This window comes from Grus americana, chromosome 3 (assembly GCF_028858705.1).
Source record: "Grus americana isolate bGruAme1 chromosome 3, bGruAme1.mat, whole genome shotgun sequence".
NCBI lineage: Eukaryota > Metazoa > Chordata > Aves > Gruiformes > Gruidae > Grus > Grus americana.
The window spans coordinates 276,948-303,726 of record NC_072854.1 but is presented as its reverse complement, the minus strand read 5'-3'; the positions used below and the strand labels follow the sequence as shown (position 1 = coordinate 303,726).

The 26,779-nt window shown below is 63.9% G+C and overlaps 3 protein-coding genes across 14 annotated transcripts; 2 read left to right on the top strand and 1 right to left on the bottom strand.

The window, feature by feature from the left end:
- The first annotated feature begins 427 nt into the window (after window positions 1–427).
- SNX17 (sorting nexin 17) lies at window positions 428–9,206 on the top strand. 3 transcript variants are annotated; one of them, XM_054819994.1, is made up of 15 exons: window positions 428–639; window positions 3,893–3,967; window positions 4,417–4,534; window positions 4,923–4,987; window positions 5,177–5,287; window positions 5,712–5,802; window positions 6,010–6,097; window positions 6,481–6,550; window positions 6,667–6,759; window positions 7,022–7,099; window positions 7,435–7,557; window positions 7,703–7,780; window positions 7,969–8,043; window positions 8,312–8,353; window positions 8,445–9,206. In XM_054819994.1, the coding sequence occupies exons 1-15, from the start codon at window positions 580–582 to the stop codon at window positions 8,562–8,564; spliced, it is 1,287 nt and encodes a 428-aa protein (XP_054675969.1). In that variant the 5' UTR covers window positions 428–579; the 3' UTR covers window positions 8,565–9,206. The 3 variants fall into 3 exon arrangements, with proteins under 3 accessions (XP_054675969.1, XP_054675966.1, XP_054675968.1); XM_054819991.1 differs by having other exon boundaries at window positions 6,875–7,099; XM_054819993.1 differs by having other exon boundaries at window positions 431–639; window positions 6,896–7,099.
- Window positions 9,207–9,329: 123 nt separating this feature from the next.
- ZNF513 (zinc finger protein 513) lies at window positions 9,330–14,058 on the bottom strand. Of its 5 annotated transcripts, none has more exons than XM_054819980.1 (4): window positions 13,911–14,058; window positions 13,734–13,835; window positions 10,699–11,292; window positions 9,330–10,484 (listed from the first exon to the last, which is right to left on the bottom strand). In XM_054819980.1, the coding sequence occupies exons 1-4, from the start codon at window positions 13,948–13,950 to the stop codon at window positions 9,733–9,735; spliced, it is 1,488 nt and encodes a 495-aa protein (XP_054675955.1). In that variant the 5' UTR covers window positions 13,951–14,058; the 3' UTR covers window positions 9,330–9,732. The 5 variants fall into 5 exon arrangements, with proteins under 5 accessions (XP_054675955.1, XP_054675956.1, XP_054675954.1 ...); XM_054819981.1 differs by having other exon boundaries at window positions 10,699–11,289; XM_054819979.1 differs by having other exon boundaries at window positions 13,734–14,058.
- An 82-nt stretch (window positions 14,059–14,140) lies between these two features.
- On the top strand, window positions 14,141–23,129 carry LOC129204301 (E3 ubiquitin-protein ligase RNF19B-like). 6 transcript variants are annotated; one of them, XM_054819985.1, is made up of 11 exons: window positions 14,141–14,236; window positions 14,528–14,636; window positions 16,403–16,494; window positions 18,793–19,410; window positions 19,881–20,071; window positions 20,382–20,532; window positions 21,027–21,189; window positions 21,642–21,756; window positions 21,922–22,059; window positions 22,372–22,564; window positions 22,709–23,129. In XM_054819985.1, exons 4-11 carry the CDS (start codon window positions 18,962–18,964, stop codon window positions 22,866–22,868), a joined length of 1,560 nt encoding a protein of 519 aa, XP_054675960.1. In that variant the 5' UTR covers window positions 14,141–14,236; window positions 14,528–14,636; window positions 16,403–16,494; window positions 18,793–18,961; the 3' UTR covers window positions 22,869–23,129. The 6 variants fall into 6 exon arrangements, with proteins under 6 accessions (XP_054675960.1, XP_054675963.1, XP_054675964.1 ...); XM_054819989.1 differs by lacking the exon at window positions 14,141–14,236 and adding an exon at window positions 16,633–17,071 and having other exon boundaries at window positions 14,522–14,636; XM_054819986.1 differs by lacking the exon at window positions 14,141–14,236 and adding an exon at window positions 15,555–15,836.
- Window positions 23,130–26,779: the final 3,650 nt, after the last annotated feature.

Genomic DNA, 26,779 nt, shown 5'->3' with positions numbered 1-26,779 from the left:
GGTGTTCCCCTCCCCCCCCCCGCGTCGCCCGGTCCCAGCGCGGCCGGGAGCGCCGGGCTCTCCCCGCCCGCGGGCGGCTGTCCCAGCGCCCTGGGCCTTGCTCCCCCCGGGCTCCCCGTGGCCGGGGCCCGTCCCGCTCCGGGCCCGCGCTCGGCACCGGGCGCGGTGGGGCAGGGCTGCGGCACGGCTGGGTGTCACTGGGACGTTGCCGGGCGCCCCGGCGGGGACCCGCACTGGGCATGGGGCTATCCCGGGGCTGCGGCGGGGTCCCGGGGTGTGTGGGTGTGTGGGTGTCACCGGAAGGGCCAGGCCCCGGCGCCGGGGGCCGTGTGGCCCCCCACCGGTTCACCCCGGCGCCGGGCCCGCGGGCAGTGGAGTGGAGCGGGGCGGGGCGGGGCGGAGCGGGGCGGGGCGGCTGCCAGGCCGGCCCCGGCGGGCGGTTCCACCGGCCGCGCCATCGCGGGGTCCCGCGGGGCGGCGCCGGGGAGTGCCCGGCCCGACATGGCGGCGCGCGGCAGGTAGCGGGGCGCGCGACCCGACCCGGCCCGGCCCGGCCCCGGCCCCGGCCCCGGCCCCGCCATGCACTTCTCCATACCCGAGACCGAGACTCGCGCCGGCGACGGCGGTGCCGCCTACGTGGTGAGCGGGGCCGGAGCGGAGCTGTCCCGCGGTGTGGGGCGGTGCGGTACGGCCCCGCGGCCCGGTTCCGGCGGGCCCCGCGGCGGCAGCAGCGCCCAGCGGGGCCTGGTCTGGGTCCGAGCCCGCCGTCCCGGGGCGGGCGCTGTCCCTGCCCCGCCCGCCCGGTGGAGCCGTGCGGGTCCGCAGACCCGGGGGCGGTTGCGGGCGGCCTGGGCGGGCCGGGGCCAGGACCGGGGCTGGGGCCGGGGCCGGGCGCGGAGGGCAGCCGGCGGCATCCCCAGCCGGCGCCCCGTTCCCGGGCCGGGCGGGTGTCGGCCTGCACCGCGGGGTCGGGCCCTGCGGCCGAGTCTGGCCCCCGGCGGGCTCGGGGGGGTCCCTGGGGTGCGGCTCCGCGGTTGCCGCTCGGGGGGTGCCCGGGCCCTGCCCTGCGCCGGGGGGTGACTGGCCCGGTGTGCCGCGGGCAGGGGGGAGGGCAGCGGGCAGGGGCCCTGTCCTGTCCCCGGGGCCCAGCTCATCCTGGCCCGCCAGCTCGTCCATCCGTCCTGGCTTCCTGTTTTGCTCAGTGTGCCGTGAACGCCCTCCGGCTTGGCAGCTCCTCCAGGATCGGGTCCCCAGAGCATCCGGAGGGACGCTGCTGCAGGGCAGTGGCCAGGCAGCTCTGGGAGCCAAGAGCCCCGTTCCCGGTGGGGCCAGCAGTGGCAGCACTGCCCACAGAGCAGGGTCTCACTGCGTGGAGGTGGCGGTGTGGCCACAGGGGCTGGATCCAGGCCTGCGCTCCTCTCTGCTCTCAGCTTGGGGCGAGGGCACGCAGCTCTGGGCTCCATGGCCCCTTTGGCTCCAGCCCTGCATATTCCAGGCAGCCTGCTCCTCCATGCCTGCTGCCGTGCGGACCCCTTGCCTGCCCTTTTGCTGAGATCCCTCTCTGGGAGATCCCCCTGGTCCTCTCAGAAGCATAAGGTGGTGTGTCAGGGACATGGATGGCAGTTGTGAACTGCGGGAAGGACTGTGAAGGGACCTGGTGATCCACAGGCAGCTGCGGTCGCACAAGGGCCGGAGGAGCAAGTGCCTGAGGTGTGTTTGGCCCTGTGCCTCCCCCTGCACTTTGCCCTCAGGTGCTGCGATGGCTCCTTGGGCAGGGGAAGACCTTGTCCTCAGTGCCAGAGGACAGCTCGTTTGCAGCCCTGGGTCTGGGCGGGAGCTGATGACCCCACGGAGAGCCCTGCCAGGACAGGACTTTGCGCTGACGCTGGGCAGGTGTGAGTGCTGCCTGGGCCACCCGGCATTTGTCGTGGTCTCCCGGGCCCTCCACGGGGACCCTGAGCAACAGGGCTATTGCCTCTGGGTTGGAAGCTGGTGTGAGAAGCTGGTGTGAGATCTAGTGTGTGCAGGGCCAGTGTGCCCTGGACAGGTGCCTCTGCTGACCTTGGGCAGCCCCACCTTTCAGGGGCAGGGGGACACTTGAGGCTTCCAGTGAGCAAAACGGCCACAGGAGGTACCTGCCTGGGCTGCGATTGCCAGCTGGAGGTGTCTCCAGCCCCTGCGATGCGGTCCTCCCGCCCTCCCAAAGACCATGCTGGGGATGGTGGGACCTGCTCTGGCACAGAGGGGACAGCGCTGTCCCCTGGGGGGACACTGCCGGTAGCGAGGTGCCCAGGAGCTGGGGCGTGGAGTCGCAGGGCCCCACGCGCTGTGCAGCCGTAGTTGTGCTCTGCCTGCAGCGTCAGTGGGGACCTGAGCCAGGGTGTGGTGCAGAGCAGAGGGGGCACCGGGGGCAGCAGCCGGGGACCAGTTCCATGGTGTTGTAGAAAAAGTTAGTCAAAACTTAGCACTAGTGTGTGTAATTTCCATAACAATGGGATCCCTTGCAGCAGAAGCAGTCGCCTCCCCCCATCTCTGTAGAGCTCCCCCCAAGCTGTGGGGCAGGTGAGCCCCAGCTGGGCTGGTGCCTGCTAGGGTAGAGCTATCCCAGAGGGGTTTGAGCCTCTCCCCTGGCCCAGGGGGCATGGGGTGGGGGCATGTCCTGCTGGGCACTCTGCAGCAACCCTTATGCTTTCAAGCAACCACTGCCCCAGTAGTGCTGGGGTACGTTGTGGTGGCGCTGGAGCGGGCAGGCAGCACACGGAGAAGGAAACCCCTGCCCCATGGCGAAGGCTGGCTGTGGCCATGCATCCCAGGAGGCGGTGGAGTGAGCCCAGGCCTGCAGCCTTTGGCAGTGGGGACGTCATGGCCACGCAGCTCTCTGTGGCTTTGCTGGCCTGAGCACAGCCCGGGTGACTGTGCTGGCTGCTGTGTCACTGTGCTTGCCCCTCTGAATGTGTTGTGGGGCCTGCAGAATGGAGAGCAGCTGCTGGCTGCTGCTTCTCCTTGCTGCGGGGAGGGGTGTCCTTGCCCATTGACTTGGGGCACCCATGTCCACGGGGCTGCAGCATGGCTCCACGCTCTCCCTGTGGCTGGACAGCTGCGGGGTTACGCCTTCCTGGTGTCTTATCAGAGACATCCCTTGGATGCATTTGTACTTCCCGAGCGGTTTTGACCATATCCACCGGGCTGCAGGTCAACAGTGACGTATCTTCAGAGGAGCAGCACACAGAAACATTTCAGTGCTGTTATTGTACTTATCTGTGTGAGCCCTGGGTGTTTGATCCGTCCTCACTTGCTAATGCATAGCCCTTGACTGCTGACAGCAGCCCCTCCTGGTCCTGGCCGTGCTGGGGGCTGTGGCTGTGCCTTCCTGTGCTGGGGCCACTTGTTGCATGCGTTAGCCTCCACGGGCAGCCTCGGGGTGCATGGGTCCTCCCCCTCTCCAGGCTGCTGGGGTGCTGCCCCCGAGAGCTGGAGAGGGCCCTGGCCCTGCAAGGGAAATGCTGCAGAGCTCCGGGTCAGCACCTGGAGGGGGTCCAGGTGGTGGGCGGCATGCTGCCAGGATCGGTGTCTCTGGGCTGGAGCCGGTGTCTGCAAGGCAAACCCAGCTCCCACAGCAGTGCCCAGCCCAGCACGGGGCACGTGAGGGTGCCAGGTGGGTCCTGGTGCTTCCTGGGGCAGTAGCTGAGCTCTGCTGACAGGAGGGGAGGGCTGGGGGTGCCCCATCTGCACCCCGGCGGGGTCCTCAGGAGCATTGCCTTTTCCTGGGCTGTGGCAGGGCTGGGCCCTACAGAGGCTTCTCCCTGGGTGGCCTGTGTGCCCTGAGCTGGGCAGGCCCCGAGGCCCCTCTGTCCGGCGGGTGCTGGGATCTGACTGGCATCTGTCCCCGCAGGCCTACAACATCCACGTGAACGGTGTGTTGCACTGCCGAGTGCGCTACAGCCAGCTCTTGGGGCTGCACGAGCAGGTAGGCAACTGTCCCCAGCAGCGGTGAGAGCTGCTGCTGACTGACCCCCCTCCCATGGGGCAGCGCTACGGTACCCGCTGCGCTCCTGGCCGGCAGGGTGCTGGGCCCTGTGGGCTGCCATTGGGTGCTGCAAGTAGGCACTGCATACTGCTGGAGAGCTGGAGCGTCGGGCACTGCACTGGGTGCGGGCAGGCGTGTGCTGCGCAGTGCTGCCCACGGGGCCGGCCAGGATGTTATTTTCTGTCCCTTGGCATCAGGTGCAGGCCTCCTCTCCTGCTCTGTGACAGCCTGGCTGGATTCTTGCAAACCGCTGGCTGCCCATTTGGATGAGGAACACTGGCGAGCTCTCCGCTTGCCTTGTCAGGGCCTTGGAAATCAGCTGGGGTGGGGGGGGTTAAAGCAGCCACCATCTCCCTGGAGGCTCTTGCAGCACTCTGCTCTCTTCCCAGTTAAGGAAAGAGTATGGCGCTAATGTCGTCCCAGCCTTTCCCCCAAAGAAGATCTTCACACTCACTCCGGCAGAGGTAGAGCAACGACGGGAGCAGCTGGAGAAATACATGCAGGCTGGTAAGCTGGCTCTGCCTCATGCTGCAGCTCAGGGCCGGCTGCCTCTTACTTGGTTGTTCAGGGCACCGGGGCACTGCCTGCATCTTCCTCCCCACACTGCTCCATTTGCTGTGGCCCATCTTGATACTCCCAGTCTTGTTCTGGTATTAGCTAGGCTTTTGTCCACTGGATGTCAGCTCTTCCATCCCAACCCCTTCCCTGCGCTGGCAGAGGTGGAGACCTGCTGGTGCCTCCACCTGTGGGGAGTCCACCCATGTGCATGCCCTACAGGCAGCACATGCTTAGTTTAGGTGCACACTCTGAGGGGCCGCAGAGTGGATGGGTGTTGGTGTGGGTCCCTGCTCCTTCCCACATAACGCCTGACTCCTTGCTCGTCTTCCACCTCCAGTGCGGCAGGACCAGACGCTGGGAGGCAGCGAGACCTTCAACAGCTTCCTGCGCAAGGCCCAGCAGGTGAGGGGGCAGGAGGTGCTGGATGTGGTGGGCTGCTGGGGCAGCCTGCACAGGGGTGAGTGCTGACCACCACGGCCGGGCGGTAACGCTGGGGCCAGGCGGTACGTGCTGGGGCCCTTGGACTGCGGGGCAGTCTGAGCGGCGTGAGGGTGGTCGGTGGTGGAGGTGCAGTCCTGTTTCTCTCTCCAGGAGACGCAGCAGATACCCACAGAGGAGGTGGTGCTGGAAGTGCTGCTCTCCAATGGCCAGAAGGTCAAGGTCACCATCCTTACCTCGGACCAGACAGAGGATGTCCTTGAGGTGCCAAAGTGCTCGTGCTGGGCAGGACCAGCTCCTCCTGCTGAGTTCTGTGATTTCCCATACGTGCAGGAATTCCCTCAGCCTGGCAGCCCCCTGGCCCTCCCTGCCACGTCCCTGCCCCAGAGCAGGGTTGTCCTGGGGGGCTGAAGAGCAGTAGAGCTGGAAAGGGTGTGTCGATGTGCTCATGCCCCTCTCTGGGCCCAGATTGATGTCAGCAGGCCCCCAGCTGTTTCATGGTGACGTGATCCCCCAGGCCCCACTTGTCCACTTGCCCCCCCTGCCCTGGCCCCCAGTGCAGCAGAGGTGCTGCCTTCCTGCTGCTGTGAGGCCCCAGAACACCCACAGGCTGGGTCCTGCCATGGGGTAAGGATTTAGAAGTGCCGCCTTTCTGCGGGAAGTGATGACCTCCTGCTCTCGCTCCCAGGCTGTGGCCTCCAAGCTGGATCTGCCAGATGACCTGGTTGGCTACTTCAGCCTCTTCCTAGTGAGAGAGACCAAGGACGGAGCTTTCTCCTGTGAGTAGAACACGCTGGAGCCCCATGAGGGCTGCAGTGGGATGTCTGCCCTGGGCCCTGCCCCGGAGCGAGAGCTGTGTGCTTGCACCAGATGGCTGTGTCCTGGGTGGGGGGAAACCAGTGGGTTCCCCTGGGGTGCCCTGGCTGGCGGGGGTCTGGTGGGCTCCTGCTACCCTGAGCTGCTGCTGAGCTGCTGTTTCCCTGCAGTCGTGCGGAAGCTGCAGGAGTTTGAGCTGCCGTATGTGTCCGTCACCAGCCTGCACAACTCGGAGTTCAGAATCATCCTGCGCAAGAGGTGAGCGGCAGGGCTGGAGGGGCAGTGACTGCTGGACCAGTGGGGTGGCGTTCGGGGCTCCCTGCTCTGCAGTGGGACCCCTCCTCTCCTGCCATTGCCTCCCGCGGGGCGCTTTGGCCCCCAGGAACACACCTGGATGTACCCGGCCGTGACACCAGGGGCTGGGCTGCCCTGCTGGGCTTGGCCTCTGTTTCCGCTTTCCCAGACATGGCCTTTCCTGGCAGCTGCTTGAGAGGGGGAGCGGGACATGGCAACTGACCGCTACCAGGGGAGCTGGCAGCTGGCCAGAGAGACAGCCTGACACCTTGTCCCAGCGCGGGGGGTGTTTTTCTCCCCATTGCTGTTAGGAGCTGGGGAATAGATTGACCCATGTTCCCTTCTAGCTACTGGGACTCCTCCTATGATGATGATGTAATGGAGCATCGTGTGGGGTTGAACTTGCTGTACGCGCAGGTGAGGGTTGGTGTGGCCCAGCTGGGTGAAGAGGGCACCGCACCCCTCAGCTATGGCTGTGTGGGGTCTCAGGTGGCTCTGGGCCCAGCTGCTCACTAGCCTCTGCTTCTTGGTAGACGGTGTCAGACATTGAGCATGGATGGATCCTTGTCAACAAGGAACAGCACCGGCAGCTGAAGTCCCTGCAGGAAAAAGTCTCCAAGAAGGAGGTAGGGGAGGGTATGATGCTGTGACTGGAGCAGTCCCCGCACCACTCCCACGTGAACGCATGGTGCTGAGTTCATTGCCCGTTCCTGGCCCGGGAGGGCGGCCGTCTGTGCTGAGGTTCCCTGGCTCTGCCCGCAGTTCATCCGCCTGGCACAGACCCTGAAGTACTACGGCTATCTCAAGTTTGACCCCTGCGTCACTGACTTCCCTGAGAAGGGATGCCACGTCGTCGTCAGTGCTGGCAACAACGAACTCAACTTCCAGGTGCGGCTACCGAGCGATCAGATCAAGGAAGGCAGCTTCAAGGTCACACGCATGCGGTGCTGGCGGGTCACATCCTCGGTGAGTGCCACTTGACTGCGGGGCCCTGGGGAGCAGGGAGGGTTCTGGTGGGACCCAGCTGTGCCAGGCTGGTCTGGCAGCTCTCCCTGGGAAAGGTGCTGGCTGTGTCGCCTGCTTTCAGCCCAGCTAGCCTAGGGAGGGTTTGAGTCGTGCTCTGGGGCTGAGGGGATCATTGGTGTGAGGATGTTTGAGGGGCCTGATGGTGGTGGAAGGCCAGTGGAAGCTGGGCAGGGTGTCCAGCACCTGGCTGGGGGCTGCCCTCCACCAGCACAGGGGCCTGGGAAGCTGGCTGCTTTCCTTCTGGAGGCTCCCAGCCTCAGTGTGTGCCCTTGCAGGTGCCGATGAGCAATGGTCCCTCGGGGAGCAGCCCGGGGAAGTCCGAGGTGAAGCTGGAGTTGGCTTTTGAGTATCTAATGAGCAAAGACCGGCTGCAGTGGGTCACCATCACCAGTCCACAGGTAGGGCTGCCTGCATGCCAGGCTGGCGGTGGACAAGGGTGGGAGCGAGGGGGCAGCCGTGAGGGAGAGGGCCGGTCTGGGCTCAGTGTGGTGCATTGGGAAGGCTGTGAGGCACATGGAAGCTCGTGACACTTCTCCCTTGCAGGCCATCATGCTCAGCATCTGCCTGCAGTCCATGGTGGACGAGCTGATGGTGAAAAAGTCTGGAGGCAGCATCCGCAAGGTGATGGTTGGGGCTGGATGTTGTCTCTGGGGTGGGATCCCATCCTGCCTGTGTGACTCCCTGGGGTCTAGGCTGGGCCTTGCTTGCTCTCCTCAGGATGGGGCCAGCTGAAGGATCCCCAGGGGCCATGTTAACCTCTAGAGCTGCCCGTGGGGACTCTGCAGCTGAGCCAACCTCCTCCCCTGCAGATGTTTCGCCGGCGGGTGAATGGGGCCCTGCGGCGCTCAGACAGCCAGCAAGCTGTGAAGTCGCCCCCACTGCTGGTGAGTGGGACCCTACGGCTCTGGTAGGGAAGACAAGCATGACCACGGGGCTTCGCTCTGTGTCAGGTACCAGAGCTGTGGCCCTGGGAAGAGAAAGGGGTCCGAGACCCATACCTGGGAGCTGGACTCCCTGGAGGAGGGAAGGGATGGTGGCCTAGCCTAGTCCCAGGAAGGCGAGTGGTGGCCAGGAGCAAGGGAGACGTGTGGTGGGAAGAGCAGGTGACGTGTCCCGCTGCCTCAGCGCTGCCTGACCGTGCTGTCCCCACAGGACTCACCCGATGCCTCCCGGGAGCCGATGGCCAAACTCTCGGTGAGTTGTGTGCAGGCACACTGGTGCCGTTGCCCTTGGAATGAACAGGGGGGAGTGGGGGGGTCCTCTCTAATGTCTCCCCTCTTCACAGAGCAAGCTCACCTCTGTCAGTCTGCGAGGGATCAGCCACTCCAGCTCTACTAATGATGTGGGCGCTAACGACTTCCACGGCAATTATGCCTTTGAGGGCATTGGCGATGAAGATCTGTAGTGCCCCCCTTCCTAGGACAGCACCGTCCCGAGGGCCTTCGCTGAGGAATGTACAACCTGCAGACAGGTTGCAATCAACGTGCCTCTCACCTGCTACATCCACTTCCCCTGCTCCCCCGGGCTGGGGAGCTCACCCCCAGCCCACTGTTGCCTTCAGGGTGGGGGCAGCTGAACTCCTCCTGCTGCTGGCTCCAGCTGGGAGAGGGCTTGTTCCCAGGGCAGCACCAGCCCAACCTGAGCAGCGTGCCCAGGCCGAGCCCTGGAGCGGCGTCGCAGAGCCTGGCCCAGCGTGGGGGGCAGAGCTCCCCCTTCCCCAGCTGGGAGGGCCTGGCCCCAGCACCCAGCTGCATGGGAGGGCAGCTGCCCTGGGTGGCTGGGGCAGCGGCAGCCTGGTGGCACCGAGCGGCCCTCATGAGGCTCCATAATGCCAAATTAGCGTTTAGGTTTCTGCTCAGAGACAACTACAGTAAACTGTCTCCAGGGGGGCCCTGCGCAGAGCCCCCTCTCTAACCCGCTCATAGACTCCAGTGTAATCTAGGCTTGTAACCACGTATCTCCTGCTGCTCAGACCGACCAGAGCATTAATGGACAGTAACTGATGTTTACACACTGCAATGATGATTAAAATGGATCCTGATTGGTACTGGGCTGTCTGTTGCGGGGTAGCCGCTGTCCCTCCCTTCCCTGCACGCCTTGCCACCCCACACTGTCCTCTCCTGAAGCAGAACAAGGGCCCCTGGGAGAATAGCAGATAACAAAACTGACTGTTTAATGCTTTTATACACAATATAAATTACACTGACTGGCATGGCAACAGCCACAGAACCAGTCCTGTTCCCCCCTTTTCCCCAAACTCCGGCAGAGGAAGGCGCTGACAGGCAGGAACCGCCCTGGGGGTGTGCATGGGCACAGCACAACTGCTGCTGGGGCAGGTACCTGAGCCTGGCACCAGAGCCACCGGTCAGGGCTTCACCCTGCCCAGGCAGGACACGGCTGCTGGAGACCCCGGCACACCCGTGGGCCCTGTGTAAGACAGCCCTGAGCCCCTGTGGAGTCTGCTGCACGTCCCTCCCCCAGGGAGGGCAGGGGCCATGGCTGGGGTGCCCCAGGGCTGAGGCACCCTGGGCCCAGCGCAGGGCCAGGCCCCTGCAGCCAGGCTAAGTGCTGTCTCAGGGCAGGGCTGTGCCCACGGCTGGAGGGGCCAGCAGGGCTTTGGCATTGCGCGGGTTTACCCAGCTCTCAGCCGTGTGGCCATGGATCTTCTGGTGGCGCTTGTAGTTGTCCCAATGGCCAGTGGTGTAGGGGCAGTCCCGGCACTGGAAGGGCTTCTCACCCGTGTGCCGCAGCATATGCCGCTTCAGGTTCATGCTCTGATTGCAGCTGTAGCTGCAGAGGCTGCACTGGAAGGGCTTGTCACCCGAATGGATGCGCCCGTGACGCTTGAGGTTGGCCAGGTTGCCACAGGCATAGTCGCAGAGCTGGCACTTGTAAGGCTTCTCGCCTGTGTGCACTCGCTGGTGCCGCTTCAGGTTGTCGAGGTGGGCAGAGGCGTAGGGGCAGAGCGGGCAGGCGAATGGCTTCTCCCCACTGTGCGTCTTCATGTGCCGCGCCAAGTGGTTGGGGTAGTGAGTGACGAAGGGGCAGAGGCTGCAGGCGAAGCCTTTGTCCCCAGTGCCCTTGCGGGGGCTGGCGCCTGGTTCGGTGCCCAGCACTGCCAGGCTGCAGCGCCCACAGACCTGCTCAGCCAGACCCTCATCCTGCGCAAACCCATCGTCCAGCACCAGCCCGCACATGCGGCATGTGAAAGGGAAGAGCAGCTCGGGCAGCGCGGCTGCCTCCTCGCCCCGCAGCCGAGTGCAGCCAGGCAGGAAGGGGCCGCTACCGCTGCCCACGTGCAGGCTCAGCTCCGGCAGCAGCGGCTCTGTGGAAAAAACACAAACAGGGCTGTGAGCAGGGCAGCGTAGTGCTGGCAGGGCTCAGCTCTGCGAGGAGCCCCAGGCTCAGGAGCAACAGTGTCCCAGCTGAGACTGGTGGCACGTGGTGCCAGGCTCGGAACAACTCAACAGCAGGATGCACCCCTTGCCCCTTCCCCAGCCCCAGGCTCTCACCTGCACCCACTCCCCCCTCCTCTTTACCTGGGTCCTTATCCCGCCGGTGCGGCCCCTCGCCTTCAGGCAGACGGTGGCTGAGCATATGCCGCTTCAGGTTGCGGCTCTGGTTGCAGCGATAGTCGCAGGCAGCGCACTGGAAGGGCTTGTCCTGACTGTGGACCCGTTCGTGGCGTTTGAGGTTGCCCAGGCTGCTGCAGGCAAAGCTGCAGCATGTGCAGCGGTACGGCTTCTCCCCCGTGTGCGTGCGCAGGTGTCGGGTCAGGTTCACCAGCTGGGCAGAGGCATAGGCACACTGCGGGCACGCAAAAGGCTTCTCCCCGTTGTGTGTCTTCATGTGGCGCTTGAGGTGGCTGGAGTAGTGGGAGGCGAAGGGGCAGAGCTGGCAGGAGTACACGATGCGCTGGCTGCGGCCCCCCTCGGTGCCGGCACACTGCAGGCAGCTCTGCCCCAGGCTGGCAGCCAGCTGCAGCCCACACTGGCGGCAGGGCAGTGCTGCGGGGCCGGGCTCCCCGCCCTCCTCAGGGTCGCTCTCCACGCTCAGCTGCTGGTACCCAGAGGAGCAGTCGTCGTCGCTCAGTGCATATGCCGGGATGGCGATCTTCCCCACCAGGGTGTCTGCTGAGAAGACCGTGGGGATGGGACAGCGTCAGCCTGGCTGGCCCAGGCACAGCCCTTCTGCTCATGCTACCAGTCCCTGCAGGGCCTGTCCCAAGGAGGGGACTGTGGCCAGGAGGGGCCAGGCAGCTGCGCCCGCCCTTGCGGCACCCAGGAGACCGCAGGAGCCCACCACACTGCACAAAGCAGGGTGAGGAGTCTCACAGCCATGACCTGTCCTGATGCCCTGCTGCAGGGCCTGTTCTGGGTGCCTCAGGAAACCCTGTCACCTCTGCCCTGCAGCTGGCCGAGCCAGGTGTCAGCCGCAGCCAGACCCTGGCACCAGCGAGGGTGGGTGGTGAGGGGCACAGGGGCAGGTCAGGCAACTGGCATCCACTGGTGCTGCTGGGCCCGGCTGGTAAGAAGCAGCGGTGGCAGGAAGGTGTTAAGTGCAGCCTGACCCAGGCAGGAGGGCTGGGTGCCTGTAAATCTTGCCCTGGGCCCCTCTTGGCTATACTGCTGCCCAGCCCCAGGGGCAGCAGCTGGTCCTGCTCCCACAGCCAACATTGCGGGGGCCCAATACCAGCCCCCTCCATCACGCAGGAAAACAGACCTTCCCTGGCCCAACGCAGCACTGCTGTCCCATGGCAGGGGGGGGAAGTCTGTGCCAGGCTCTCAGAGGGCACTTCTGCTTCCTGGCTGGGCGCAGACCCATCCTCCTGCAGCCCCTGGGGTAGTGCCCATGCCCCAGGAAGGCATGACAGGAGCAGAGCACACCACCCTGCAGCTGCCTCAGGGCCCCAGACGTGCCCTCAGGCTGGTGCTCAGGGCCAGAAGGTGCAGCAAAAGCCCTGACACTACCAGCCTCAAGCCTTCCCCATGCTGTGCCTGACCTGGAGCCCTGGGGCCTGCAAGACCCAACAGATGCCCACCACCCCACGAAGCAGCCTGACCGTCCCCTTTGCCACTGCCCACCTGGCTGGATCCAGCTCCCAGAGCCCCAGACAGGTGCAGGGTTGAGGCTGCTCACATGCAGGGACAGGGCAGTCCCTGCAGCCTGCAGTCCCTTTTCACAAGCACTGCCTGAAGCACAGATGCCAGGCCAGGGCATGCTGTGAGGGCATGGCTACAGCCGAGAGAACCCTTGACCCCGCCTCAAGCCCCTCACCAAGGGACTCCCCATCTCCTCAGCTTAGGCCTGCAGTCCAGCAGTGCCACAGCATCCCTGGAGCACTGTCCCCTGAGCACGGCTGTGTCAGTGCTCCCCAGGTGGGACTATGTTGCCCATGGGGCGAGGACCAGGACACGGCCAGTGATGGCTCTCTTGACATCCTCAGGAGGCCCGGAGGTGCCTGGTCCTGCTCCCTGGCTGGGGCTGGCGGCTGAGAGCAGGAAGGAAGGTATTGCTGAGAGCAGGTCACTCTCGGCCCTCGCAGTGTCCGGCTCCCAGAGCTGCTGAGCAGGCTCTGTCTTGCTGCTGGGCTCTGCGCATGGGCTGTGGGGAAGTGCAGCCCTTGGAGCAGAACCCCATCTGCCTGGCAGCTGGGACCATGCCTTGGCACAACAATAAGAGGTGTCGGCACAGCCCAGCGTGGCTGCTGAGCACGCAGACCAGAGCACAGCCCTCACGGACAGCAAGGGGACAGACAGGGCCACAGGGGTCAGGCAGTCCGTGGTACCGTCCTCTCGCCATTGAGTATGTCCCCATATTCGCTGCTCACCGTCGAGGGCAGCGAGTGATGCTCCCAACAGTCCTTGTGAAGCACCTTAACAGAGCTGGAGCAGCGTTTGCTCCTCTGACTGCCCTGTGCCGCAGGCTGACCCAGAGCCCAGTGTGCCACTGGCTGGGCAGGTGCTGGTCAGCCGCACAAAGGGGCCGGGGGGCCCCTGGAGCAGGCAAGCAGCAGAAGCTGGTGGAGAGACACCCCCAGACCAGCTCCCCACGCTCCACATAACGCTGAGGGGCAGTGGTGGGGCGGGACCCTGCAGGGACGAGGCCCCAGCTCCTGGGTGGGCAGCTAAGCTGTGCCTGAGCAGCGCAGGGGAACTGGGGGCTCCTGGGCAGAGTGGTGCGGGTGGCTCTGGGGATGAGCCCGGTGGCGGTGGGGCGGCCTGCCAGCCCCGGTGTCCCTGCAGCCCCAGACCAACCGTGGGGGCACGACGTGCCTGAGGGGTCTTAACAGGAAGGGCTCAGGGGAGGGCAGTGCTAGAGATCGCTGCCGGGGGGCGGGGGGGCAGAGACCACCAGCGCAGGCTCCTGCCGGGGGCCGGGGCCTCACCCCGCGGGAGGTGATCCGGGAAGGGACCGCTCCCGGGGAGGGCGGCTGCCGGATGAGGCCAAGCGCGGGGCCCGGTTCCGGCAGGGCCGGGCCGCGTCCCCGGCCCGGCGGCGCTCCCGGAGCGGGGGCGCCCAGGACGGCCGTCCCCGCGGGGCGCCGGTGCCGGGCCCGGACGGCGGCACGCACCTGGCGGTCCCTTCTCGAAGGCCAGGCCGCGGCCCAGCAGCAGGTCGCCGGGCAGCACCAGCGCCGCTCCCGCCGTCTCGTCGGGGCCGTCCTCAGTGTCCGCTGCAACACACCGAGCGCCGCGGGTCACCGCCGGGCTGCCGCCGCCGCCGCCCCCCGGCCCCGCCGCGCACTCACCCTTCACCGGCTGCGGGTGGCTCTGCTTCCGCCGGGGCATCGTGGCCGGCCCCGGCCCCGGCCTGGCCCCGCCGCCCGCCCGCCCGCGGCCCGCCAGCCGCCCCCGCCAGCCCGGGGCGGCCACCGCCGCCCCGCCTCGACCGGGCAATTCCGCTTCCGGCCGCCGCAGAGCGGGGGGGGGGGGCACCGGAAGCGGGAGCTGCGACCCGGAAGCGGACCGCGCACCCGGAAGCTTGCGCGGGGTTCGCCGCCGCCCGCTTCCTCCCCGGCACCGCGCCGGCGTCTCCGGCATGCGGCGGGGGGGGCCGGGCCGCGCCGCGGGAGAGGCAGGCGGGGGCGGGGCGGGAGGGCAGGGCCGGGGCAGGGCCAGGTCCCCTCGGGCGGGAGCGGGGTCCCGGGAGGGGCGGGCTTCTGCGGGACGGAGGTCTCGGGGCGGGGGCAGCGGGGCCCGGCCCGGCCCCTTCCTGGGCGGGGGGGGGCGGCGGTCCCGGCGTGTCTCTAGCGGGTGATGCCATCTGCGCTGCGGGCCCCCGGGGAGCGGCCGCGGGGTCCTTGAGCGGGGACGGCGGGGGCACCGGGATGGGGGGGGGGGGCTGACGGTCTCTGTGCCCCACCAGAGGCGGCTGCGGCGACCTCCCGCGCTGTCCCGCCAGGCACGGCCCCGCTCCGGGTGGCCGGAGAGCCGCGGGAAGCCTCGCCAGGCCCCTGAGCCGAGGGGAGAGCTCGGTGAGTCGCCTGCCGCTACCGGCGCCGGTACCCGCAGCCCCGCTGGCGGTTCTGGCCGCTCGGCAGCGGAGGGGCAGCACTGGCCGTCGGCCTGTCCCGTCTGTGGCGGTGACAGGCCGGCGGGGAAGCGGCGGCTGCCCCTGTGCCCGGGGAGAGAGGTCTGGAGGGAGCGCTGGCGGGGCGGGGGTCCCTGCAGGCAGCTGCGGGTGGGGGTCTGCGCAGTGTCATAGCGGGACGCGCATGGGACCCTGCCCTGCGGAGCGCGGGGGACAGCGGCGCCTTGTGCAGAGGAAAGGGCTGAAGGAGCAAGGTGTCCGGGTGAGGCAGCTGCAGGAGGGAGGTGGATGAGCTGCTGGAGGCGCAGGGTTGAAATGGGTTTTCTGTGCGTGGCACAGACGGGTTTGTAGAGCTCGGGAGGCTCTGGGGATCCTGGCAGAGTGGGGCTGGGTGGTTCAGAGCCCACGTTGCCCTGGGACAAGAGGGCAGGATGGGCTGACAGGCTGGAGAATGGACATGCATGAGGATGCTTGGGTAGCGATGAGCGGCAGCGTTCCAGTCTTTCACCATCTTGGTCCTTCCGGTGCTGAGATCCTTTCATCCTGGATGAGGGATCTGGGGCTTTTGGGAGCGCAGAGAGGGATTCGCAGTCCTGCCTGTGGTCTGATCTCCAGAGGCAACTGAAAGCATCCTTTGGAGATGCCCACCGGGGTCCTGCTCCCTTGTACTGTCCTGGGGAGTGGGAGAAGTCCAGTCGTGGATCAGGTTGCCCACAGAGGCTGTGCAGTCTTCATCCTTGGAGGTTTTCAAGACCCAATTGGCATAAAGCCCTTAATCATAGTGCTGACTCTGATTTGGGCAGGAAGGTGGACTGGAGACCTCGTGAGGTCCCTTTCCACCTGAATTATTCTGTGATTGCAGTGACCCCCATGGGAACTGGCTGCAGAGGAAGGGGAGCCCAGCTCCCCACAGCCAGGCACGGGAGGAGAGGCAGCTGCAGAACAAGACCATGAGTGACCCCAGCGTTAGGGCACCGTGGCCGTGCTGTGGCTCCTCTGTGGCCATTACCTCTGCCGGTCCTATCCCCGTGGTCACAGCTCTCTCGAGGACCACAGAGCTGAGCCCTATTGCCTGGTTCTCCCAAGGAGTGCATGATGGGCCCCATGCGACAGAGCTCCTGATTTCACCTGGAATGTCCATGTGGTTCGTAACCCCCCCCCTTCCCAGAAAACGTCCCCCAGTTTGCGTGGCTCGGCTGCCAGACACTCAGACGTGCTCTGACCCTGCCAGGCAAGGAGCCAGCTGGGCCCTGGGGACGCTGCATGGCTCCTCGTGCAGCCCAGTCACACCTCTGCTCCCAGGGGAGCTGACCTGTTGTCTCCTGTCACGTTTCCCTCTGCTTTGGTTGGTTTCCTGCAGCTTCTGTCTCTGGTGTCTCAGCGTTGTGCAGATCCAGGACTTTGTGTCCTGCTTCTTGGGGAGAAGGGCCCCTGGTTACCCTGCTCAGGGACTTGTTTGGCCCTTCTCCAGAGATGGCCGGTGTGCAGCTGTGTGTGCTGGGGGCAGCAGCCCTGCTCTGGCTCAGCCATATCTTGTACTCGTCCTCTCTGATGCCTAGGTCCATGCCCTGGATGTGGTCCCCAACTCCAGGACTCATTCTGCCTTCTCTGTGGCTCCGTTAGTAGAGCTGTCTGACATGTCCAAGTGACCCTGGCTGTGTGGGCTGTTGCTGCGGAGCCTCTTCACGGATAGTTTTTGTTTATTTGCAGGTTCCTGAGGGAGTCGAATGTGTTGGACTTTGTGGCAGTCCCAGGGGAGCCGTGGCCGTGCCGTGTCATCAGCAATGATTCCCCGCTGACAGGTACCTCGGGGCCAGAGGACGGGGCCACTTAGATCACTGCTGGTGCTTCTTCGCTTGTGTTGTGCAGCCCCAGCCATTTAGTCAGGGTGTCACAGTCCTGGTGCAGGAGCTGCACAGACATGGGGTGTCTCCTCACAGGCTGGCCCCCCTGGTCAGACAGCCGATGTCCGTGGTGTCAGCATAGCCGTTGTTCCTGCTCCAGTGCTGGCTCCTGCTGTTCTGCTGGGTGGAGTCCGTGGTGATGGCATGTGTCACCCGGGACAGCAGTCCCACTGCCCTCTCCCGTGTTTGAGCACGTTCCTTCCTGCGCTCCTCCTGCGGTACCTCCCACTCTTAACAACCATTTAAATCCAATCTCAGCCCAGTTTCCACGAGCTCTTCAGTTACCACCTCACTGGAAAGTGCTTTATCACCTGGAGTGACATGGTGCAGCACCCTTGCTTGTTCCCAGCAGAGCAGATGTAATCAGACTCCTTGGTCTGAGCCGTCACTGATATCTGCTGCTTCCCACACCAGTGCTTCTGCTGTTCTAGCTGTGCTCAAACAGAAAAAACAGCAGAGGCTGTTCAAGGTGGAGGTATGCTGTGGAGATGTAAAGCATAGGGTGCAATTTTTTGGGGGTATAGATAAGGAAAGAGCAAGGAGAACAGTGGAGGGACTGACCCTTCTGTCAGGAGGGATTATGGTATGGCCCCAAACTCATGTGAGCTCTAAGGGAAACCTGGCAGACTTACCTCCTCTCTCCTGTAATCACCTGGCTTCTGGTCACTTAATTAACTGGCTCTTGGGTGCCTTGGCTTGATTGTCTCTTCTACAGACTCAGCAGCAGCTAGGGTGATGCAGGTTTTAGCGCAGCACTTGGGACGTGGGGAAGCACTGGTCAGAAGTGACCGCTCCCCACAAGGCTTCAGGTCCTGCTGCCCTGGGTTTGCAGGGCATGTGGAGGAGCTTTCATCTCCCAGGACAGTTCAGGATCCAACCTTTGTGGAGGAAGCACTTTCTCTGTGGCAGTGAGATGTTCCCTGCTCTTCTGTGAGCTAATCCTGAGGAGGAGTAGTGAGTGATGGCAGTTTTGATTTGCCCTGAGTTTTCCTCTGGGCTCCCTCCAGCTAGCCATTGCTAGGAACTTTGCGACGCAGGCTAAGCTAAGGAGCTTGTGTCCGCAGTGGCAAGCACTGGCATCCAGCCGGACCAAGTCTGTGGCTCTTGGGCAGTCAAACTGCAGTGGAAAGTCGGAGCTTCAGCCGTGTCTCCTTGGAGAGGAGAGCCACGGAGACGCAGGGTGGTGAGGGGTGTGGTTATTGTACAGTCCTGTGTACAAACTGGTTGTCACAGCGTTCACCACTGCCTTCCTTGTGAAGACCACTGTCTTGCTCACCTCGGGGAATTTGGGAGGTCCCGTGTCTCTGGACTTTGATGCTGAACTGAAGGAGACAGGATGGGGCAGAACAGAGCTGGCTCAGGGGCATGTGGGTGACTGGAGACGGGCTGTGGCTGCGTCGCTCAGCGTGGGGCTGGTCAGCCTCAGCACTGTCACCCAGGGCCTTCAGGCCAACACGAGGACAGGGCTGGATGTAATGGCTGGAGGTGACCACGGTCACATTGACCAGGCAAGATATGATTGTGGGAGCTCAAGGTTAGGTGCTTTTGTTCTTGCCTGAGGCCCGGTGGGAGGGAGAACATCAGCTGGAGACCTCAAGCAAGGACAGGGTCTTGCTGCATGCACATTTCAGGGGTGGCTGTGCTGGGGGGCGCAGGAGGTGAGCAATGTCCCGGGCCGTGGCAGGGCTCCGCGGGCAGCTGTGCCCAGCCCGGAGGGAGCTTGCTTGTGATGTCAGGGCAGGCCGCTGCCCGTGCTGTGCTGGTGCACAGTGTGTGGGAGCTGTTGCGGGTGAAGGAGGAGGTGGATGCAGGAGCAGAGAGAGGCAAGCGCCCCGGTCTGGGCTGTGGGCTGTGAGTCGCCAGAGGAAGGAAGATCTGGAACAGCCCTGGCTGGGGCAGGGGACCGACATCTCCATGTTGAAGGGCTCGTGCCAGGGCCAGGGCTCTGCTGGCAGGGCCAGCACCGCTGTCCCGGACCTGCAAGGATGGCTGGCTGGGGGCTGCAAGGAGCTCTGTGGGTTGTGGCTTGTCCCGGAGCTGCCGGGGTGTTTTCCATGGTGCGGCTGGTGGACGGCCCTAGGGTCCGGCAGGGTGGCAGGGCCTGGCAGCAGGGCGGTAGCAGGGTCTCATGGGTGCTGAGGGCCCGTTCCCACATCCAGGGCCCAGAGCTCACTCTCACATGCAGTTCCTTTGCAGGCTGAGCCGTGCCGACTGCAGCTGGAGATGGTTCAGCTGTTACCTTTGGGGAGGATGCCGGCTCTGAGGCCCAGGTAGGAGCCTGGCCATGGGGACTGCACTGGGGCTGGCACCTTCCTGCTGCCCTCCATAGCCTGACAGCAGCTGGCTGCCGTCCTGACGGGCCACCATGGAGCAGCCCACGCGGATGCCCGGGCCCCTCCGCCTCCTGGGCTTCTTTGGGCGGAAGCCACAGGCTGTCAGAGGGGAGACGTCACCAGAACTGGAGCCAGAGCTGGAGGAACCTGAGGAGATGTGCATTGCACTACCCCTGGGTGAGGGCGAGGAGCTGGTGGAGTGTCCCCTGTGCCTGCTGCCCCAGCCTCCTGAGGCCTTTCCCACCCTTGCCTCCTGCGACCACCGTTCGTGCCAGGCCTGCCTGGAGCAGTACCTGCGCATCGCCGTCAGTGAGAGCCGCGTGCAGGTGGCCTGCCCACACTGCCCTGCCGCGCTCCAGCCTGCCGATGTCCACCGTCTCCTGGCTGAGCCCGCCCTCCGTGACAAGTATGAGGAGTTCCTCCTGCGACGGCTGCTGGTGGCCGACCCTGGCACCCGCTGGTGCCCCGCGCCTGACTGCAGGTGACCGGCTGGCCCCTTGTGCGGAGCCGGGAGCAGGGGGGGCAGCGTGGGTCCCCCCTTTCTGCACTGGCAATGGGCTTCCCCAGCTGGGAACTGATGTGCATTAGACTCCGCCTGTGTCCCATGAGCCTTTTCCAGACTCGATCCCCTCGTGACTTGGTCCCATCTGGGGTTGGACCTGCTCAGAGACATGTCCTGATCTCTGTCCCAGCTGCAGAGCCTGGGCAGCAGTGTGTCTCTGCCAGGGTTGGTGCTCTTGGCCATGCTGGGCCAGTCCATGAGGCCCCAGGGGAACTGTGTGGGTGCTGGATGGGGAGGGCTGCGCTGCAATTCTTGAGCTGCTGAGCATGGCACCTGACTCCTGAGCAGGGGTTGCAGCTGTGCCAGGGAGGGGAATGGCTGCGCTGGGGATGCAGGGAGGGCTGTGGGCGCTGCTGGCCCCACCAATGCTGACCGCCTTCTCCCCACAGCTACGCTGTCATCGCCTACGGCTGTGCTGAGTGTCCCCGCCTCACCTGCGGGCGTGAGGGCTGTGGCACTGAGTTCTGCTACCACTGTCGGCAGCCCTGGCACCCTGATGGCCCCTGTGTGCCAGTGCTGCCAGCCCCCAGCCTGGCCAACCCTGCAGCACAGCTAGTCCACCCGGAGGACTCGGCCCATGGTGAGACCCTGGCCCAGGGTGGGAGCAAGCAGGGCAGGGATTTGGCACGGCCGAGTGGCACATTCGGATGCCATTGTACCTTCCTCCCTGTGGAGCCAGGACCCACTGGTCCCCGCTGGCTGCCTGTGCGTGGAGGCATGTAGCCCCTGTGTCAGCTGAGCTGGGGGGTGTGGAGTGGGACCTTGCTGTGCCTGGCTCACCCTGACACCCATGGGATGGGCTGCAATCCTGGGACAGGGTGTGGGGGTGGACCTGCACTGTCCTGTCCTTCTCCCTGCCCATTCTATCTCATCTCCTTCTCCCCCACTAGCCGAGGCCGAGGACATCAAGGTCTGTCCCCGCTGCAGTGCCTTCATCATGAAGATCAATGACGGGAGCTGCAACCGCATGAACTGCACTGTTTGTGGCTGCCTCTTCTGCTGGCTCTGCCTGCAGGAGATCTCTGACGTGCACTTCCTGAGGTCAGTGCAGGGCTGTGGGGCCACTGGGAACCACGGGGTGTGCTGGGGGATTGGGGCAGAGGGGCTGCCAGGAGCTGAGGGGTGGTTGGAGGAGCTGCCTGTGGGCTGAGCTGGGAGTGCTGTGATGCTGGGCCGGGGCTGGGGGCCCTGCCAGGAACTGTGGGGCGAGGAGGGGGGGCAGTGAGGCCCTACTGAGAGCCATGGCCATGTGCAGCCAGGTTTGGGGCTGGCTGGGCTGTGGGGCTGATCGGGGCGGGGGAGCAGAGTGGTCTGTGCTGCTGAGTCTGGCAGGGCTGGGGGCCTGGGGTGGCTGTCAGCACCCCAAGGTGGGGGTCCCAGGTGGCAGCTGGAGCTCAGGATTGGGATGGGGGAATCTGGCTTTGTTTCCTTGGTGGGCCCACGGGTCTCCCCCCCCCCAGTGCAAGGGTGGCTGTGCTGGTGTCTGCCTGCCCCTGTGCAGGGACCATTGGCCCAGCCCCACTCTGTCCCTGCAGCCCCTCTGGCTGCACCTTCTGGGGGAAGAGGCCTTGGTCACGGACCCGGAAGATCCTGTGGCAGCTGGGTATGGTGCTGGGGGCGCCTATGGTGATCTCCCTCGTCGCAGGCATCGCTGTCCCTGTCATTACCATTGGGATCCCCATCTACATGGGCAGGAAGGTACTGGCAAGGGGCCCTGGAGTCCCCATGGTCCTGCTCCCTGCTGAGCCTGGGCAGCCCATGGCCTCAGGCCTGGACAGACACCCAGTGCTCACCGCTGCCCACAGCACGTCCCTGTGCCACCCCTGGCCCCCTCACAACCCCTCCTTGCAGGGACCCTCTCTGCTGCCCACCCCAACACTCTGCCAGCGAGGGTACTCTCCGCCTGGAGTGGTGGGGGTTGGGGTGGGCAAAAGGAGGAAGGGGTCTGGGGGTCCAGGCATGTTTTCCAGGGACACCTGAGCTGTGGTGGCAGCACTGTTATGGCTGCCTGTCTCTGAGGAGATGGAGGGGGTGTCTGGGCAGCCGTGGCTGCGGCTAGAGCTCTGCCAGGGCTGGGAAGAGGCCCCATCCCTGGGGGCTGTGTGCTGAGATCTCTGCAGAGCCCTTCACCTGTCTTGCTTCTCCTTGAGGTGCTGGGCCAGAGCCGGAGGAGCAGCCTGTCGGGGTGCCAGCAGTGCCTCTCTGTCACCAGCAGCATCCTCCTCTCTCTTTTTGTGTCCCCCATCATAACAGCTGTCACGGTGGGTAAGTGCAGCGGGCCAGGGCTGGGGGCACTGCCCGCGTGCCGGAGAGACTGAGGCTGGGGGCCACTGCAGTGGAGTGTCTCAAGGGATATGTCTGAGACCAGGGCGGGCAGGACAGCCAGGGCCACCGGCAGGGGCTGGGCAATAGCTGCCTGTCTGCCCGCAGGAGTCGGTGTGCCCCTGATGCTCACCTACGTCTACGGGGTGGTGGTGCTGTCGCTATGTCGGAGCCGCTGGGGGTGCGGGGGTGGCCGCAGCCAGCCTGGGGATCTCGGCGTGGTGGAGCTGGAGAACCTGACCAAGCGTGAGTCCTGCGCTGCTGTTTGTCCTCTGGCCTGTGCCCGCCATTGGGCCACATGGGCCCTGATTCTGCTTCATGTCTCTGTCGCTGTGACATCTCCAGAGCCAGGGGCTCCCCGTGGACCTCTGTCGGTTCTAGCCCGGGCGGTACCACGCACACCTCTGTCCCTGTGGGGAGGCAGGCGCTGCCCAAAGCAGTCTGGGACCAGCTTGTTTGCACCCCCTGCCAAGAGCCTGGTGGGCTGTTCTGCTCCCTGCTCTGATGGGGAGCAGGCCTTGTGAACAGGGTGTTCAGTGCCATTTCTCCTTCCACCAGTGAATGAGCTGTGGTCGGTGCTGCCCAGCCCCAGGGGGGGGGAGGACGGCGTCCCAGACACGACCACCTCCTTCCCCAGCGGCAGCCATAGCCCGCGCCACGGAGCAGTATGGAAGGAGCAGGACAGCCAGTCAGCCAGCACGGTGGCCCTGGCGGGGAGCATGCTGAGCGAGGGCCAGGACACATCCTACAGGTGGGCCAGAGCTGCTGTGCTGGGGAGGCAGGGGTACTGGCACGTCCCCTTCCTAACAGCCTTCTCCATGCCCACTGTACCGGGCAGGGACATGGCAGCATCCCACTTTGGGCTACTGCCCTCAGGCCCTGTGTTTGTCTGCAGGGAAGGCATCAACATCGAGGTGGAGGTGTCGATCGAAGCAGTGCCGCATCCTGCCCGGGAGCAGAGCCTGTGCAGCGCGCTGTCAGGGCAGAGTCTTTCTGGAGACTCCCTGGGAGGCACCAGTGACAGGTGCAGCATCGTGGGCGTCCCTGCAGAGTGAGGGGGACTCTGCAGCACTGAGCGGGGAGACCCTTGAGCCACAGAGCCCCCACCTGCCACTGACACAAAGATCCACATACCCTTTTGTGGCAGAGCTGTTCCCCCACTGCAGGGCACTGCCAGCCTTGTGAACTGGCTCCTGGCCATCCCTGGGCTGTGCAGGTACTGACTGCGCTCAGCGCTGCTTGCGCCCAGCCCCATCCACCCCTTCCCTGAAGGCAGTCTTGAGCATTGGCACCGCTGGGAAATAAAACTACTCTCAGAGGATCTGTCTCCTGCAGCACAGCTGCCCCCTGACAGCACAGCCCCCATCACTGCAGGCTCTGATCGGTGGTGTGTCGTCGTCCCCCCCCCCCCCCAGGTACTGCAGGAGGCCAAGCAGGTGGGGTAGGGTGGGCTCAGCCCCACACAGGTGCAGGCAGTGGAGCAGGCAGAGGGGACAAGTAGGGCCAAGGAGTGGGGAAGGTGGTGGTGGTGGTGGTGGGGTCCCTTGTGCAAACACCCCAGCAAACAGTGGTGTGGGTGCAGGACCAGCACAGCACATGGCTGGGAGGGTGGGATGTTGCTGCAGAGCCTCAGCCAGCACCAGCAAACCGAGCGACTCAGGTAGGAGCTGAGCCCTGCCCCAGCTGGGCCAGCCCCTGGTGCACAAGGTGTGGCACCCATGGATCCTGCGTGCCCACAACGACCTTCCTGGGGGACAGCACATGGCTTCCAGCAGACAGCCCTTGAGTGTGGTGCAGGGTAGCTGCAGCTGGGGTCCAGAGCAGCCCCCCAAGGGTTGGAGGCCATGCACTGTGCTGGGCCAGAACCGGGGAGCACACCAGTCTCACTGTGGTGATCTGTGTCTGTGTATTGGTGTCCCTGGCTGCTCCGGCAGTGTGTGAAGGGGTCCCAGGGCTGTGCCCTGGGCCAGCTGTGGGGTGCTGCAGGACAGGGAACGTACCTGGGTCCTTGCTGTGATGGGCACCCGCTCCAAAGCAGGAGAGAAAGCTCTGCTGAAAGTCCTGTGGCTTTTCGCAGCTGGAGGAGGCGGCAGCAGCAGTGAGGCTGCCCGCAGCGCCCAGGCTCCCACAGCTGCTCTCCTCCCTGGTGGCACTTGGCTGACAGGGCCCTGTGCAGCTCTGCGCTCCTCTGTGGGGTAGCCCCTGGGGGGGGGGGGGGGGGCTGGTTTGGCCCCTGGCACTATCACAGCTGTGGTGCTCCACATACTGCATAGTCTTCCCTCCACACCTCATGGGATGCTGGCACAAGCTGCAGGGCACCCATTTCTACATGTGGATGAGGACAAGGCAGTGGTGGCCAACCTGGTGCCTCCATGCACGGGGGTAGTTGTGGCCTCCCACCCTGCCTGCAGGCAGCCAGGCTGCCCCTAAAGAATGCCCTGGACTGGCTGCGGGGTTGGGGTGGGGGCAGCTGCCCCTGTCCCCCAAGCTTCTGGGGCCAAGCAGCTCAAGGGTGTGGGTCCTGATCTCCACCACAGATCCATCCTGCAGCCAGGCCAGCGTGGAGGCACCATGTGGCAATACCACAGGCCATGGGTGGGCACCGTGAGCCAGATGGGGTGTGTGGTCTCAGGCAAGTGGGATCCTGCCTACCAGTTTGACTCCCCTGCAGCATCCTTGGGAGAGAAAGCTGCTTCTGAACATTTAGTGCTTAAAGTTTAGCAGAGTCTAGCAGCATCTCACAGCACAGTTCCTGGGACTGGTACCAATTGGCGTCTACGCCGTCACCCTTCTCCCTGCCTGTGCTCTTGCCTTGGAGATGCACAGGCACACTCACACCCAGAGCCAACCGGGACTCCTGTGGTCCCACAGGCACCCTCCCACCTCCACCCACACCCAGAGCTGCCCTTAGAGACCCACTCATTCCCTTGCTCCTAGGCCCCAATCACTTACTGCCCAGCTGGTACAGCTGCTCTTCGCTAGTGCTCACACACACCCCTGTGCATGCATTGCTGGCACCACAGATGCTCCTCCCGTCCCCCCCATACTCACGTGGAGGAAAGTAAGTAGTCAAAGGTGGAATTTAATAAGGCGACAGGACAGACTGTGGTGATCAGGCAGAGCATGGCCAAACTTGTGTACTGCCTAGTCCCTGCTTACATGAAAATAGACCCTTTTGTTCCCTTATGCCTCTATTTCCCACACTTGTTCCTCCCCAAATCTCCTAAAGTCCTCCCTTTTCCTACCTTTGGTTCCTCCCCTAAACATCCCATAATAAATCCTGTGATATCCCCAAATGCTCTTTCCCCGCATCCCATAATGTGTCCTGCACCCCTAGGCAGCCACCCTTCTGTGCTCACAAGGTGATCCAGAGAGCTCCTGATGAGGCATGGTGATGGGTGTCACGCCTGGACTGTGGGGCTGATGGCTCCTGGCACAGGCCCGGCAGGGGCTGGGGGGGGGGTGTCTGATTTGAGTCCCACCCGATGCCTGCTCTTCTACCTCTGTGGCCGCCTGCATTTTTGGACCTTGGCCTTTGAGGGGTTGGCATTTTTCTTCTGATGAGCCTGAGAGTAGCTGGGTCAGGTTATTAATCAAATCACTCCTCCTGCTGCTGTTTCTTTGTGCCTCCTGTGTATCTGCAACTGAGCTTACCACGTCCCTAAACAGCCTGAGCTTCCCGGTGCCTTCAGTAACCTACTCTCAGACCTCTGGTCTCTCCAGGATCTGTCCCAGATCACATCAAAACCTGGTTCCCAAACCTCTTTGCCTGCTCACCAGCAAGTCCAGCTCAATATTCGCTGACGAGTACACACTGAGATATCCATTCTTCCCCAGCATGCTGGTCTCCCCCTTTGCTGGCACTCAGACCCGCACCACCCTGTGCACAGTAGAAAGAGCCCATGCACCCAGGAAAACAGCTAGAAAAGAAGATCACTTTGTGGTGAGCCATAATTATTTCTTTTTTACACACAACTGTCCCCTTCTATGCCCATTTCCCGTGATTGTTCCTCCCCCCTCAGTGCTTCCCTTGCCCCGAACAGCCCGTAGCAGTCCCACTCACCCCACACGCCCCCTGCCCCAGCATTGCACAGTCACAAGCCCCATGGGCAGCAGCTCTTGTGGCTGCCAGGGGTGTCTCCCACTGACCCTCCCAGACCTCAGGCAGCCCTGGGTCTGGCCTTTGTCCTGGAGGGCCCCGTGGCAGCCAGGCCAGTGCCTCCACTGGCTCCAAAGAGGCGACCAGGACCTGGCCCCAGCACGGCTCCTTTGCATTCATGGAGATCAGCTGTCAACACATAACCTACCGGGCCATCTTAGCAAAATTTCTGATTCTCTTATTTGAACAGCTTCACTAGGTTAATGAAAATAACTGTAGATACAAGGGCCTTTGATATGGCACATGACATACCACAAAGCATTGTGATTAAAAATTGGCATGATAAAACATCAACAGAGCACCCAATAAATGACCTAAACCCAGTTACACCCGGTAATACAAATTACTAACGCGAGATCACCACTAACCAGAGCGATTTTAGGGGACTCCACAGAGTCCAATGCTAAGTCCTATTACAAAAACTTTAACAAACAGGAAGAAAGTTTAAAGCCAAATCCTCTCGAGACTGATGCCTTGCAGCACAAGTGAGACAGCAGGCACATGACAATTCAGTGTTTTTAACTCCACTGAGCAAAACTGCCTCTCAGCTCAGCCTCCCAGGGCACTGCAGCTCTGGACACTCTATCCAGGACTGGATTTACCCTTCTGCACAAGGCTCTGCAGCATCGCTATTGTCCCTGTACTAAAAAGGATGTATGGAAACTAGAGGAGCCTCAGAAACAAATGCTTTTAGGACTGGAGAAAAGAATTCTGCTCATTCCTGTGATAATTCAGTCTGTTTATTCAAAATTTGGGGGCAATTTGGCCAGCACATTTGTAGCATGGAGGAAGCCCCAGGTACCAAGG